Source organism: Lytechinus variegatus, chromosome 12, assembly GCF_018143015.1.
Source record: "Lytechinus variegatus isolate NC3 chromosome 12, Lvar_3.0, whole genome shotgun sequence".
Lineage (NCBI taxonomy): Eukaryota > Metazoa > Echinodermata > Echinoidea > Temnopleuroida > Toxopneustidae > Lytechinus > Lytechinus variegatus.
The window spans coordinates 21,529,832-21,545,746 of NC_054751.1; the positions used below are offsets into that span (position 1 = coordinate 21,529,832).

At 35.1% G+C, this 15,915-nt stretch overlaps 2 protein-coding genes across 7 annotated transcripts in view; both read left to right on the top strand.

Moving 5' to 3' along the window:
- Positions 1 to 6,559, top strand: part of LOC121425637 — a 32,059-nt gene extending 25,500 nt beyond the window's left edge. For all 5 annotated transcript variants that reach the window (XM_041621761.1, XM_041621762.1, XM_041621764.1 and 2 more), the window contains one exon: positions 938 to 6,559. In XM_041621761.1, coding sequence (XP_041477695.1) covers positions 938 to 1,222 — 285 coding nt within the window. In that variant the 3' untranslated portion in view covers positions 1,223 to 6,559. The remainder of the gene's footprint in view (positions 1 to 937) is intronic.
- A 6,848-nt stretch (positions 6,560 to 13,407) lies between these two features.
- LOC121424809 (neuroblast differentiation-associated protein AHNAK-like) overlaps positions 13,408 to 15,915 on the top strand; it is a 43,950-nt gene continuing 41,442 nt past the window's right edge. For both annotated transcript variants that reach the window (XM_041620598.1, XM_041620599.1), the window contains exon 1: positions 13,408 to 14,806. In XM_041620598.1, coding sequence (XP_041476532.1) covers positions 13,768 to 14,806 — 1,039 coding nt within the window. In that variant the 5' untranslated portion in view covers positions 13,408 to 13,767. The remainder of the gene's footprint in view (positions 14,807 to 15,915) is intronic.

The window sequence follows — 15,915 nt, forward strand, 5'->3', positions numbered from 1 at the left end:
TTTCGATACATGCTTTGACATTTGTCCTGTAGAATATCCAAGTTTTTTTTTTTTCAAAAGGAAGGAATTGAAAAGAAATTGTGTTTAACCACCAAAGTGGAGGCAAATTCTTTAATTCAACCAAGATACCATCACTCTCCCCCCAAAAGTAATAATAATAATGAAATATATAGAAGAAAAATTAGTTTTATGAAATGAATACATGAAATAATGTGGGGGCGTCATGGTCTAGTGGTTCTGACTCTCGCCTTTCAAACAGAGGGTCATGAGTTCGAATCCAAGAAATTTATCCACACTGTGCTGCACTCGACCCAGATGAGGTAAATGTGTACCGGCAGGAAGTAATTCCTCAAAAAGCTGTGCACACCAGAATCAGTAGACTAGCTTAGCCGAGGTAATATAGGAGCGCCTTGAGCACCTAGCAAGGTGGATACGTGCGCTATACAAATCCTATATTATTTATTATAAATGATTATTTTAGTTGATTAATTAATTGATTGATTAATTTTATATTTTAAATATTAGGAAAGAAAATAGTAAGTAAATAAGATAAATAAATGAATGAATATTTTTATATTTATGAATAAATGATTAGATATATAAGATAAAAGTAAAGACATAAATGAATAATGACAGTGATAATAATAAATGGGATAAAGCCAGTAACTTGATTTTCAAATCCCCAAATGAAGGTCATTCACCATTGAATCAGAGGGAGAAGGTTCTGTATACCAAATATTAACAAAGCAAAGTTAATCTCCACCAAAGATGTATATGTTTACGTTATTTGAACTAAGATTATCACTGACGGTAACTTCTTGTTTTGTTTGGGAACCAATGAGTAATATAATGAATTGTTTAGTGGAGAAGAAACCCTCATATGTAACAAGAAATGCCCTTAACTTAATTCCAATTATTTCTATTGTTCTTTAAACAGGATGTTGGAAAGCAGCTGTTCACTGCGCTCTACGACTACCCAAAACTGAAGACGTCGGCTGAGCTTGGTAGCTTCATTGAACGCTGCGTGTCATTGGCCTGGAGACTGACCATCCAGGATCCACCACTGACCATCACCTACGACAACATGACATTCACCCAGGATGTTCACCAGAGGGCGCCAGCCACGAACAAGAGATCAACAACGATTAGATCATATCTATGGCCTTGTCTTGTTGAGGAGAGTACAGGAATGTGTGTGTATAAAGGAGTAGTCCTGACCTGAGTCTTCAAGGATATTTTAATCCCTTGCTACTAAATGCATATCCTCTGGGAAGATTTTATGAAAGGACTTGTTGGATGTTCTCCCCGATAGAGATTTTTTAAATCAAACAGTTACCATAGTAACAGTCGGACACCTATGCTTCTCAGCAACCAAAATGGAATAAGTTCGTCAAATCTGACACTTTGTCTGCCAGCAAAAATTGATGAAGTGCTCTCCTGACAGTCACTAGATTAGTACCGCACGATCATGACAATCAAAGTATATCAGGAAGTTTTTTACTAGGGAAAATTCGACCTTACATTTACAATTTTCATTACAGATTTTCCAAGTGTACATTTTTTCTTCTCATTTTAGTCTTCTTCTGTGTAATTATGTAACTTCTTTTGCTGCCACTTTTTTTTCCTCTTCTTCTTCTATCTCTTAAGTCCTTTCTTACACTTTAACCTTTACCTTTCCTCCTAATTTACATACAACTAAATTGGCAAATTGTTTTATTTCCACCCTATGCATTACAGTCTACACATGTGACTTATTTCTTCCGAATCCATCCTTAAATCCATGATGTTTTCTATTTTTTGTAATGTATGATTAATTCATGTCCATTACCAGTAATTTTACAATACATATCATCGGCGATCACATGAATCTTTCAAGCAGTAGGTTTGGGGTCAAAACAGAAATTTTGATGTTTTACCAGAAAATAAAAGAGGAGGCAGTATTATATATTGCAAAAAATCTTCTTATCTTCAGAGACATAAATGTTTTCAATGCAAGGACATAGAAAACATTTTTCTCATTGACAGCTTGTACTATAATAAAGCCATACAACAACTGCATGCATTTTATATGCAAAGTTTTCATCAAGACCTCAACTAGCTGCTGTATTTGTCTTTATTGTCTTTGCAAGTACAAGAGTGATACAACAGTTTGGATGAATGTGCAGTCAGTAGTGTTGTATTGCCAATTGCAGATTTTGCACGCAGAAATGCTTCCCCGCTCGAACTGAAAATTCAGTCGTTTAGCTAAAGCTCTTGCAATTTTTCCTCAAATTCCCAAATTTGAGGTAAATAAAGATACAATTACAAAATTTAAGAAGTGATCTTGGGAATTTTCAGATGGCTATTCACAAACAGTGCCAATATGATTCTGTTTTCTTGACATTATGTTTTACACAAGTTTCTATTGCAATACAATGGTTCATGTGACCGCCGACAATAGAGAGAAATATATAATTTTGATGTTCTGAAATCAGCTCTTTAGAAATAGATTTAGTGAAATCTAATCAAAAATGCAAAAGATCACCTTGATACATGTAGTGCCTTTTTATAATCTCACCATCAAATGCTGCTTATATTCTTGTGAAAATCTATTTTTACCATCTGTATGAATATAAATATAAAGTAAAAACACAATGATACAATATTTTTATGGGTATACAGAAACACAGGTGGTGGAAAGAAATAAGTAAGGATATTTTAATGATATTCATGATACTTGTTATAAAAACTGCACGTTATTAGTCCTTTCTCAGATTTGCTATACTTATCATGAATGAACATATTTTGATCTTCCAAACTAGTTAACGTGTGAAATTCTGTATTCAAGAAACTTAGTTATATGAAATACTATTGGCATTATCTTGTGTTCAAATTATTCAAATTACAGGGTATTTGTGTGTGATACACTTATTCTAATCCAAATCAAACCGGTTCCATCATAAAGAATGAACCTATCACCAAATAAGGTATCTTTATTAGTGAGTATCCCATCAATGTATAAACATTTCATATGATACTACATGTCTTAATTGTCACTGTATCCAGGAAAATGGTACTCAATTTGAATGTTTTTTTACACATGTGACAAAAAGGGTACTTTTCACTTGATGTACATAATACAGTTTTTGAGGTTAGAAATGCAATAGATGCCAATTTCCCTCACCCCTATTTCAGTGAAATAACTGTAAAACTAATATTATGTATGTATCTTTTGTATTGTAACATCTAATCATTTTTTAACCATTTTAAATGGCAGGTTCAGCATATATTTACAGGAGTGTAACTTACCAACTTTATATCTGCTAAGCTACATTTATATATTATTTTGTATGGAGATGACTTTGTTAGTTAAAAAACAGTGTATTTTGGGGTTAATATTTATCCATTGCTTGTGAGTTATAAACATATATTTTATCGGTATTGCTTTGTCTAGCATTTTAAAGACGAGAGTACATTGCTTTTAATGTTATACAACAATCATATTTCTGGTTTACTTGATTTTCCTTCAAACTATGATTAACATAAGTCAATAGGCTGGTCCCATAGGCTGTATGATAAGTATTCTTAATGAAAAAAAAATGTATTCTGTTGGATTGTTTTTCACAATGAATGAAACACTATCAATTTATAGTATGTAGTATTAACCTCTTCAAAGCACATATTATTGATTTAGTGCTATAAAAACAATAATATGCAAGTTAATGTGAAGTTCTTTCTAGATGAATCTTGCTTCAGATGATTGAACTTATGGTAGCCATAACTGGGAAGGGGGAGGCTTCCAAAGAAAAATAAAAGGACTTGCAGTTAATGACGCAATGAGCCAGTTACTTTGGTATGCAAGTCCATGTTATAACTTTCATGTACCCCACGTATCCACTTTGCTTGGCTATCGATTCCGGTGCTCACTTGATGCACCCCCCCCCCCCATTGCATTACAGTACCTGAAGAAGAAAAAACACAGCACCTTTTAGCCAAAAGTTCACTGATTAAATAAGTCTCACACAGAACCTCAAAATGATCTGTGAAATATGTTGAATGGGTGTTTACATTTATATGGAAAGGAATTAGAATACATTAATTATTAGGAAAAAAATCTCACAAAAAATTGTTTCATCATTGCACTATTTAATGTTGAATGATAATAGGTTTGATTCAGTGTTGTGTATGATTTTACAAATTGTGTAGAGGTGTATTGTTAATATATAACAAGCTGTGTCAGTACTAACTACTTTTGAAATGTACAGAATTTTTATGAAGAATATTAACCTTTTCCATGGAGATTACTATTGTAGTAGTGTTCTGAATGTCAATTCAATTTCTATGGTGTTTGTGTGTGGAAAGTCTTCAAATACTTTTGTCCCAATAGTCTCATGACTATTGCATTCCCATTGCGTTAGTATATTAACTTCTTGTGTAGTACACTCAATTTATGCAAGCTGAAAACAGTTGAAATAGGATGAAATACTGGAAGATGAAATTAACCAATGAAATATACAGGACATGTATGTGCTTGTTTAAAGTAAACATTAAGTGCTTACTCTTTAATTTAATTATAAATAATGATGATGTTCTTTGTGTGAAGACATGATTTGACCCTGTATTTCAGAAATGCAGCTTACTTTTGGATACTTGTAATATGGATATGAATCGTTTAACATAAATTTGCTTCTTTTTAAGAGGAAAAAAGGTGATGTTATATCTTGATATCCATTTTGCTTGTTTGACTAAGCTTTTTGTAAGAAGTGAAACCATCTTCAAAGTTGGTATTGAAGTTCTATCAGCCACACTGTCTTATGATTTATATGTGAGCATTGAGTGTTATAATATGAGGCCCATATAGGCCTGTTGAGCCTACATGCATATACCTTACGGTATAGTCACTTCATGTTTGATGTAAATCTGATAATGAATGTATTGAGTGCTTGATCCTCTTAGAGATTTCAGAAAATCCTTGTTCTGATTATACAATACTACTCCACCATTGATAAGCATTTTGATACATCGTTGATGCACAGATTACAATAAAAGCAGATTATGATTATCATAGTAATCCTATTTTTCTTGTTAGATGAAAACTACCTTACATAGACAGACATCACCTGTAACCAGGTATTTTTTTCAAATGATTAAAAATTTACTAAGGTAGGAATGATCTGATGATGCCTGTGTGATGTCCCTCTAACATGGACTTTTCAGTTCATTCACAGTTTGAAATGTAATTGTAACTAATTATCATTTCTTCCTCAAAAGTGCATTAGTGCATGAATACAGGACATGAGAGAAGATTAAAACTAGTGTCCAACTGACCATGCACTGTTAAAACAACCCTGACTGATTAAAAAGAAAATTTGTCAAAAGATGTGTGACATATTTTCTTTAAAGAATAGTTTTATTGTCCCATTTGTAATATCATTCCACAGTTATAAGATATACCATTGTTACTAGAATAATCCAGAAAATAATTATTCACATTAATAACATGCCTTTATCTTTTTAATGCCTACACTAGTCATGTCCAGTTCAAAGTTATGTGTTATATACATCTAAATGCCCTAATATCTGATGACTTGTTTTGTAACGAAAATTGACATTTATTGAAAATCAAGCTAGCTGCTTTTGAATCAGTGCCAAGATTATCACTGAAATTGTGTATCCCTTGATCACGTTGATGTCATATTATGAATCATGAATCTGTGTTTTCTTCAGATTATTCCCTTTACATCTATTTTTTAAAGCAATTATGTTATGATAATCTGTCAGTTCTTTAAAGAAACAGGAGTTTAGCCATGTCACAATGGTTTATTGATGAAAGTGATACACTACCATGGAGAAAGAAATCCAGGGGCACCCAAACACAAAATATCTGACACAAGTGGAGTTGTTTTTTAAATTGTTATGAGATTTCCATCTCCCTTCCAACTGATCAGACAGCATTTGCTTTAGTTTTGAATCTTTTGTAAAAAGATTTTCTTCAATTTTAATTTGGCCTCCCCATCAAGATATTGCTCATGGGACATGTGCCCCCCTCCCTCGCATAATCAAATCCATGGATAAGGACTATCGAGTAATAAAAGACAAATATTTTATCAAAGACACAATATACACTTAATTATCAAACAGCAACATTTTTTCATGATTAATATCTTCCTTTTAGTGTAACTTTTTAAGGGTGGGTTTGACAAAAAGACACCACTTAAAACACCATTTTGTAAAATTCTGCAATTATCATAAATATCTGACACAACTGGAAGTGATATTTTATTATTTGAGATTTTCACCTCCCTTCCAACTGATCAGACAGCATTCCAAATATTATTATTCCATCTAGTTTCTTTCATAATGTTTTAGTGTATTATATGGAATTAGGGTGATTAGTTGTGACATTTTGTATGTGGTTTGTAACTTTTATAAAAATCAATGAAATTAAAAATCTGGTATATGTAAGTAGGATTTGATACCTGATAAAAGAATGGTGCAGGATTGCCGTTTTGTATGAAATTTACAAAAATAAAAACATGGAAAAAAGGAAAGACATGAGAAATATGTCTTCATTGCTAGTCATCATTTATGTGTTTTGCCTTTTTATTTACAATGTCTGATATGTTTTATGCAAGAAGAAGAGAATTTAAAAAAGAACAGTGAATAAATATTGATCTGAGCTTTATCCATGATTTTATAAAGAGAGAGGAGAAATAAGATATAAGCAGAGTGGTGAGAAAATGAACAATACAGTTTTTCATTTCAAAAAAATATATGCTTGCCTTTGATCTCTTCAGGTTTGGTCAGTGGTACACCCTCGTCGGAACCAAATCTGATTCATTCGACAGTATGTAGACATAAGAATAAAAAATTAAGTTTTATGAAAAAAAATAAACCTTTGTATACTGAGATTGTCTTTTTACGAGAGTCAAATAACTTTCCTACCTGAAACAAAGTGCTTGTGGTTTTCACTTTGGCGTCGGACATGTTGGAACAACATTTTGGTGCAAATATATTTTCGAACATACCATTATACTAAGGAGAGATACAGTGAAATCTCCTTGATTATACCAGGGATATAACCATGTAAACATGCCTGTTAAATTGTGAAGTAAATAAGGCGATAAAATATATCATTCAATAAAGTTTGTTCCAAGTGTGTGCTTCTAATTGGTTAAACAAAGTAGCTTGCGTTTGATTACTAGAGTTACGATGATTGACCTTCATCTATTCAAGAAGCACATTTTTATGGCTCTACCCAGGGGCGGATCATCTAGGATTTTCCAAAGGGGGGGAGGCACAAGGTCTTCACTTTCAATGGGGGGGCTTCTATTTTAATGGCATTTTTTACATTACAAATTTTAATTGGGCTTCTCAAAGGGGGACAGGCCACCTTTGCCCCCCCCCCCTGGATCCGCCAGTGGCTCCCCAATCTGCCATTGACCTTGAAATTGGTTAACCCAAACGGTAGTTTCGTCCTAGGTTTCGGAGCTGACAACAAATTGCAAATTTGTCGTTTGTCCAGAATCCAGGATGAAACTGCTGTTTTTATTCCCAAATTTCGTTCATTGTCATGAAGGGCAAAATGAGGTCACAAAAAAATTATATTGCCCAATGTTACGCTATTACTTGAACGAAATGTCGCCATCTATATTCTGCAAATATGCCTAAGCTGTGAAGATGATGATTACCCCCACCTTGCGTATTCACCAGGGGCGCGTTGCATCAACATTTTCATTCGATGAGTTGTTAGATCTGACATCTTTCCCTGACTTTGATTGGCTGAGAAGCACCGTTAATACGGTAACTGTCGGATGAAACGTCTGAGAAGTCCATTCATGAAGCACTCCCCTGGTTTCAACTTTATAAATCTTTCTTTCGATTTTTTTTTTGAAGCTGATGCAGTTTCTTTTTAAATCAATTGAAGTATTCTAAAAATGTTACCAGAGCTCCTTATTCATATCATGCAACCCAACACTGTTATATTTGTACTTGAAGAACAGCTTTATAATTATGATCACTATAATTGTGCACATAATATAACAAACGATCCTTAAAAGTCAAGTTCCCTTGTCAAAAAAAAATTGGAATGGAACTATTTTCAGAGAAATGATATTACACGTTCATTTAATAGAATATCACCTACGTAGTGCCAAATTAACTTCTCATCCATGCAAAACCTAATGTGACCTAAATATTTAGGTCTAATTCACTCATAATAAATCGCCATTGCATTACTATACATTTTCTTTTATTATCCTTTACATTCTGAGATTGCTTATAGCATTTGCCATTCAAAAACTAGAAGAAAGTTTTAATCCACAAGAGAGTTTAAAGAAAGTGTAAGTTATGTCAAAACTCAACCAAACAAATTCATCTTGATTAAATCAGTAAATTTTAACTATATTTGATTCCCAAGATTTATTTTTAATGCTCTATATTGCGACCTTTAAATGTTCAATTTACACAAAGTCCCTAGGGGAAGGGGTCATAGGCGGAACCAGGGGTGGGGGGCGAAGTGCCGCCCCCCCCCCCCCTATTGGCGGCCTAGAAAAAAAAAGGAAGGAGAGAAGAAAACGAAGAAGAATGATTAGCTCTATTATTTCTATTAGGACTTCCCCCTCAAAAATACCTACAGCAAAAATCAGCCTTAGCTGCCAATTGAGAGAAATTTAAATGAAAATATTGTTGTGCCCCCCCCCCATATAGCTGGATCCGCCTGGGGGTCCCCCTCCCACAACCTCCATCCGCTCTGTCGCTTCGCTCACTCGCCGTAGATCTCCCATTATTACAAAACTGTACCCCCTTCAAGATTTTTGGCCCCCTAAAAAATAAACGGTTCCAGTGCGCCGGTCTTTAATTGCTTTCACGGTATAGACTCTCTGTTTCAGAGTAGGCCTATATACTTCAGGGGCGGATCCAGGGTTTCCCAGGGGGGGGCACATTTGGGAAAAAACGGCATATTTATACATTACAAAGTTTGATATAGGCTCTCAAGGGGTGGGGGCACGAGCCGGATGCCCCCCCCCCCCCTGGATCCGCCAGTGGCCTATAAATAGCATACCGTAAGGGAATTTGTTTGATATCCGCCCTATCCACCTTAATCAGTTTGTTTAGTGTTGTTTTCCAAAATGGACAATTTGTGAGATGGCACTTAAAGGATTCCTTTGCAAATCACTCTGTAGCTGCACTTTTCAACCCTATATGAGATTCAAGTTCACCTTTTCTCATTATTTCCACCTGACTTGAAGATCTAGTCCAACCCAGTAAAAAAAATGATTTTAATAAATGGAGAAAATTCAAAGAAGCATAACGCTGAAAACTTACTTCACCAAAATCGGATGGAAAATAAAAAAGTTATGGCATTTTTAAAGGTTTGCTTATTTGTCACAAAACGGGAGAGTCGATGATGCTCCTAACTCCTTTTTTTTATTGTTTGAATTATACAATATTTTTTCAAAATATATTTGACAACAAAGACCATCTTGTCTGAATCACAAAATAATGTTAAAATAATTGTGATTCCACATTTTCAGGGAAAAATGTTTGACATGTCAGTAAGAAGAAAAATAAAATGATTTTAATGAAATACAAAAGATGTCATCGGTCTCATACAAACCAGGAGTACAACTGTTTTGTAAAATTAAGCGAAATTTTCAAAATGTCAAAACTTGTTTGTTTTACATCTGATTAGGATGAAATTTTCAGTGTTATGCTTGTTTGATTTTTTCTTTTTTCTTCAAATCAACTTTTTTTGGGGTTGATTTGCCCTTTATTGATGAAGCTATCTTTCATACACATCTATATGGTTGAATTATCGTCAGAAAGGGTATAATGCTCGACTGAAATTATTCTATCGTTATGAAAATTGCATCAACATGAAATCTATAATAGACCCGTGTATTAAGTTTTTCCTTAATACAATGTTGTTTAATTTTTACATGCATGCTAATGCAGCATGGTCAGTGGCGTACAATGGGTCAAGGCATGGGGGGGGGGTGCATCAGCAAAATTTTAGAGTCACTTAGTGGGTGCGCGAAGCGCGCTCAATTGCTAGGTATATTGACAAAAGAAAGACATTTTAAAAACTGTCATTAAACGGATATGTATCTCATTGATCAAAAAATGCTAGCGCGAAGTGCGAGCTGAAAATCTTTGATATTCAGACCTTAAAAAGAGACAAGTACCTGTCTCACTAAACATGTAATACGAGCACGAAGAGCGAACTGAAATTTGATTGTATATTGACCCCAACTGAGGACATTTTAAGGATTACATATATTTTGGGAATTCATAAGAGCATATATCTCAACATAATGCGAGCGCCAAGCGCTTGCTAATTTGTTAGAATTACACTTTTGAATTAACACATGAAACACTTTTTGTAGTCATTGTAATCATGATTATAATACGTATCTAACTAATCAAAGATTGCGAGCGCGAAGCGCGAGCTGAATTGTTTTTTAATATTTAGACTAGAAAAAAGTGACATTTGAAGGACCGTTTTTAGGAACTTATGAGAGCAGACATATCTCATCAATTCACTAATGTGAACGGAAGCACGGAAAGAAAATGTTTTATATTCAGGCCTTAAAAGGGGGCAATCACTTTAAGAAGTCATGAAAAAGAAGCATATGTCACTACATAAAACAATTATACAGCGCGTATTAAAAAAAGGTTTACACTTAGAAAAAATCCTTTACAATCATAAATTTGTAATATCCTGAAGATTTTTCCACATTTTAACATTGGTACAGATCCATTTAAGCAAATGACGATATAACTGTCGAAAAATATTTCCGCTTGAGTGAGCACCTCTTACTTTTGAAAAGTTAGTGAAAAGTGATTTGCGCAGAACTTTGAAATAGTTATGCGAGTAAAATTAGAACATAATCATAAAGAACACATCGAATTTAGCTAGTAAAATTGATTTGAAGATATCTTTTACCTTTTTAAACTTTTTTTCTTGCCCAAAACACTTCGAAAGTTGGATTGCGCCCACCCAACTCCCCCACACACCGAAGCCATCGTGACGATATTTGCTTTACACTGAGCTGTGATTTACATGAAAGGCTTAGGCTTGATTTTCATTTTGTTAATCATTGTCAAGCTTGGAAAAAGTGTGGAGAAACAAGTATTAAGTGTTAATGAAATTATGAAACAAGTATTAATGAAATGTAAACCCACTTTAAATGATAAAAACATAATGAAAAAATGCTGGAGATGTTTAATATAAACTTTTGTTCAGATTCAGTTATGTCCTCAGATCCAGCTGGCACAAAAAGGGTTAAGGTTGTGCTTATTAAGTGTTGAAATATAAATTTGGGTGGTAAAATTGTTACAAATTGCTTGAATGTCCGTTTTATTTCAGTTGACTAAAGCTGCATGGGAAATGTATGAGAAATGTTGTGCAGGGTAAGTTTGATTTCGCCCTTTCCCCTTGACACAGCGTGAAACAAGCATTTCTGCGCAAACAGATTTCTGCGAGCTTTACAAAAACGGACAGTGCTCACTCAAGTGAAACATTCTGTCAAAACTGTTACTTTCATTGGTTAGATGAGACCCAAACCCAAGATTATATGTGAAAAAATTACCCACATGTAGTATATTTTTTAATTCCCAGGGCTTTTTCAAAGTGTAATCTTTTTTTGATACGCACTGTATATCGAAGTGCGAGGAAATATTTTTGGTGTCGACTTGAAAGCGGAATGTTTTGGTACGGGATTATATATCTCATTTAACAGATAATGCGAGCACCAGGAATGATGAACACATAGACCCTAAGCAAATTAATTTCATAAAGTTATGAAAAAATATTTCTTATCTAATATAATATATATATAAAATGATATACATAATACAATCATTTCTTCTTCCCCATTACGTTTCTCTTTTTTTCTTCCTCTTTCTTCTTTTCTCCGTTTTTTTTGCCAGCCGATGGGGGGGGGGTACGTGCCCCCCCCGTAGTTACACCACTGAGCATGGCCCAGCAGTCTTGGCAGGGTAGAGCTGTAAAAGTTAAAGATGATTTAAGATTGTATAAAGATTTATCAACTTCTTATGTTACACCTCAAAACACAATCATGTTGGGAAGTGTAAGAGCTGTTTTCTTCGTATTTACCTCAGGTTTCAACCACTGTACTGCACCATTTCCATAAATTTTCTATTCAAACGAGCATCATGATAATATTTTTTGATAATATTTCAAACATTTTTACTCGGTCATCTAGTGTTTATTAATTGGCACAAAAAGAGAAAAAGTCAATTTAATTTTGTTGTAGACCTACCAAAGAGAACGGGTCAAATTGGAAACGCATTTTATTTTAATGGTTTGGATTTCTCTCCATAATCATGTTAGATTGGTGAAAACTTTTTCACATTTTAAAATGTATTTAAGTAACGTCAGGTCACCACTCTTTAACAGAAATGTTAAGCATTTTATAAAGCGTGATATAGGCCCAGTTGTATAGTTTTCATCATTTTTGTTGTTTGCGTGAAAGTTTAGATATCAAACTTATTTGTCTTTTTCTTTTTATGTACTGTGCCTAAGTTTTACGATTTTTAAAATAATTTAGTGGCCAAGTTTTTTAACGTATAGTTTGTAAATGTTTTCATAAATGTACTTTGTCATCAATTTCTGCATAAGGACCCCATTGGAAATAAAGTCATCTGTTTTCATGGGTTATCCTGTCAATGCAATTTGATACTTTACATCAAATCAGTAGGCCTACTTATAATAATCCAACCAACCCACCAACCCACCAACCCACAACCCACCAACCCACCAACCCACCCACCAACCAACCCACCCACCAACCAACCCACCCACCAACCAACCAACCATCCATCCATCAATCAATCATTATCAATCAATCAATTAATCAATCAACCAATCATTCTTGATTTATTTTTTTCTTGTACTAATTTACTTGAAAGACAAATTGAATAAATGTGATACCAATTATTCTGTATACAATCTTGAGGTTGAGGAAGTGATGATGAGGTTTGACCAACTGGATGTTCCGTTTATGAAATTAGGGGTTGAAATGTTACTTTATTATTGAATTCATCACCGTGGATGCTCCATGGTATCAATAGTGAGCAAACTTTTAATCAGCGGGGGTCTGTCGAAGCTTGGAACAGCTGACGCGCGCAAGCTATCCATTTTATACGCAGAAAGTTATCACTGATTTGGAGTCGACGCTTTGCACCAACCCTCGAATACAGATGTTACGTGCACGAAGCGCAGTTAATGAAAATAACTGTTGTTGGATTGTGTTTTTCGATAACCCTGCAACCGAGTTCGTAGTAAACTTTCTCTGTGTGTGAAAATCCATGTGGTTGGATTCCCAAATTGTGTGTGAGCACCCCGATTTCGTTTGACAACATCAACATCATCATCGCGGTTTCGTCCCATTTTTGGCGACGGCCATGGGATCCGGGATGAAATTTGATCATTCAGTGCTTCGAATTGGCATTGGATGTGTGTACTGCCGTAGACTACACAACTCTGAAAAGGCTCGTGGAACCTCCAACTCCAAGACCCAACATCGTTAGTCCTCTACAAATGTTGGTTTTGGTTCTTGTTTAAGTGTAGAATTTGATCTCGTCTACTTGAGGACATCTCTGATTGTGACATTGGTCTTGAAACAAGAGTGCCTTAGCACCCTGCCGAAAACTGAAAATTGAATTGATTTGAGTGAGAGTCTGGAGATCATGAAGTCTCATCTTCATTCATGGACACCGTTGTTGTATATCGAGTTCTAGATTCTTCATCTTGATTGAAAAATGTCGACTAGTGTAGAATCAAATTCGATCATTTCAAAGTTTGAGGTGAACTCCAACACAAGGATTGATGATGAGAATGAACTGGGTGACAGGGCGGAGCCCGACGGGAAAGTGGTGGATGGAGTAAAATGTAATTCCGTGATTTGCGAGGTTGAGAATGAGATGCTGTCGGAGCTAAACGAAGCAGAAGAAAGAAAGCACAGATCAGGGGAGGGAAAACATAACAATGTGAGCGCGGAAGAAAGTGTCTCTGGATCTCAAGTTCATGTGAATGGAGGAGAAACTCTAAACTCAATGGACCCGAAAATGAACGCTGCCGAAATTAGTGTCGTAGTGAACGGGGAAGGAACACCCGACGAGGCTTGCCCCTCACCGGCGGGTGGTTGTGATTCTCCCGCAGGCGTGGATTCTCTCAGGAATGATAACAAGGTCTCATCTGAATCGCCCATTTCGCAGGAACATCATGATGGCCAAGATGAAGAAACAGACAGCATTGATTCGGGTAAATCACCTAAGAAGAAGAAGGGATTTCTCTCAGGTGGTTTACACATTCACATGCCAAAGTTCAGCAGCCGTTTGTCATTCGGTAGTGATGTGAGTGCCACAAGTACGGGCAGTGATCCTGATGTTTCACCAGAGAAAAAGAAAAAGAAAAAGGATAAGAAAAACAGGAAGAAGCAAACTATCAAAACCAATGATCTGGGTGATCAAGGTAATGCTACTCCCAGTGAATACAGTGAAAGTATTGCAAGTGATAGAATAGGCCTAGATCAACTTGATGGAACAGTTTCTATGAATGATACAGGACTTGATAGTCAGTTGGAAACCCAAGAAGAATTGGCCTCTGGTTGTGGTGATGATCTTGTATCTTCAAATGCAAAAGAGGCTGGAGATACTGTAGATCCTACTTCTGATGCAGTGGAAATACCAAGTCCAGAACCAGTACCGAACACTGACACAACAGAGCCAGATAAGACTGAAGAGATGGAGGTGAAGGTGGATGTGACACCTAAGGAACCAGAGTCAACTACCACAGCAGGTAATTATTGGAATGTCTAGAGGAAGAATCATGGAAATGTAGTACAGAGACTGATAGCTCCATCGCTCAATCTACATTTTCCTGGTATAACTCTAGATGTATTCTTTGTTCTGAAATGATGCAGAATGGGATAGTATACCTTGAGTTCAAGTTGATTAAAAAGCCAAATTTCCAAATCTTTGAGAAAGAGTAAAAACATTGATTTTTATTTAAACAAGAGTCTGATCAAACTGTTGGTGGGGGGGGGGGATTAATCAGATTAAAAATATGACATGAATTTGTGTTATAAATTAACCATTTTCTGTGTCAAGAATGAAAAACATGGCATGGCTCCTTATGAAATTTGTTTAAATCATCTGCAGAACTGCTTCAACATCTTAAATTATGTTTTGATGGTTTATTGTGACTGGTCTTATGTGTGTTGTACATCCTTTTGAGCCACACCTGGACAACTTGATTGTGAATATGTGATTCTTTTCTGTTTGTACTAGCTCTATATTGCTGCTTAGAGATTACCAGAATAAGGAAGAAGAAAAAAAAAACTTCACACCTGTTCCTGAACCATTTTACTGATATCTAGGCCTATTGATCTGTAGAACTCATAATTAGATTTTCATTAATACTTCATGCATTTTGATGAATTGAATACAATTTCTACAGATTAAGTAAAATCAGGTTTAGACCTCCTTTCTAACTTTGACCTTAGTTTAAAAATTTATGTGAATTTGGAATTCCTATTTTAAATTTTCAGGTCATATGTTCCAGTATTATATTGACCACGGCCTTGGCCTTGCACATTATATTGCTAAGGAATTGACCTGTGGTTGTTTCATGGCTTAAGATAGATCTGTGTGAACTTCTGTTTTTTTTTAATAACCAACTTTAAGAAGATGCTGCAGTCTCCTATTTGTTATCTGTGTGTGGTTAAACATGGAGTTTGCTAAAGATTGACTCAATTTACACAGTGTCATTGACCTGAGTGAAGGTGCAGTTTACACAGTGTACACATGGTAGTTGCCAGGAAATGATGATTGTAATGTAGGCAAGCTTGTACAATCATGAAGCTCACACAAAATGAGAGGCTCTTCGAGAAGACGAAGAAATGAGAG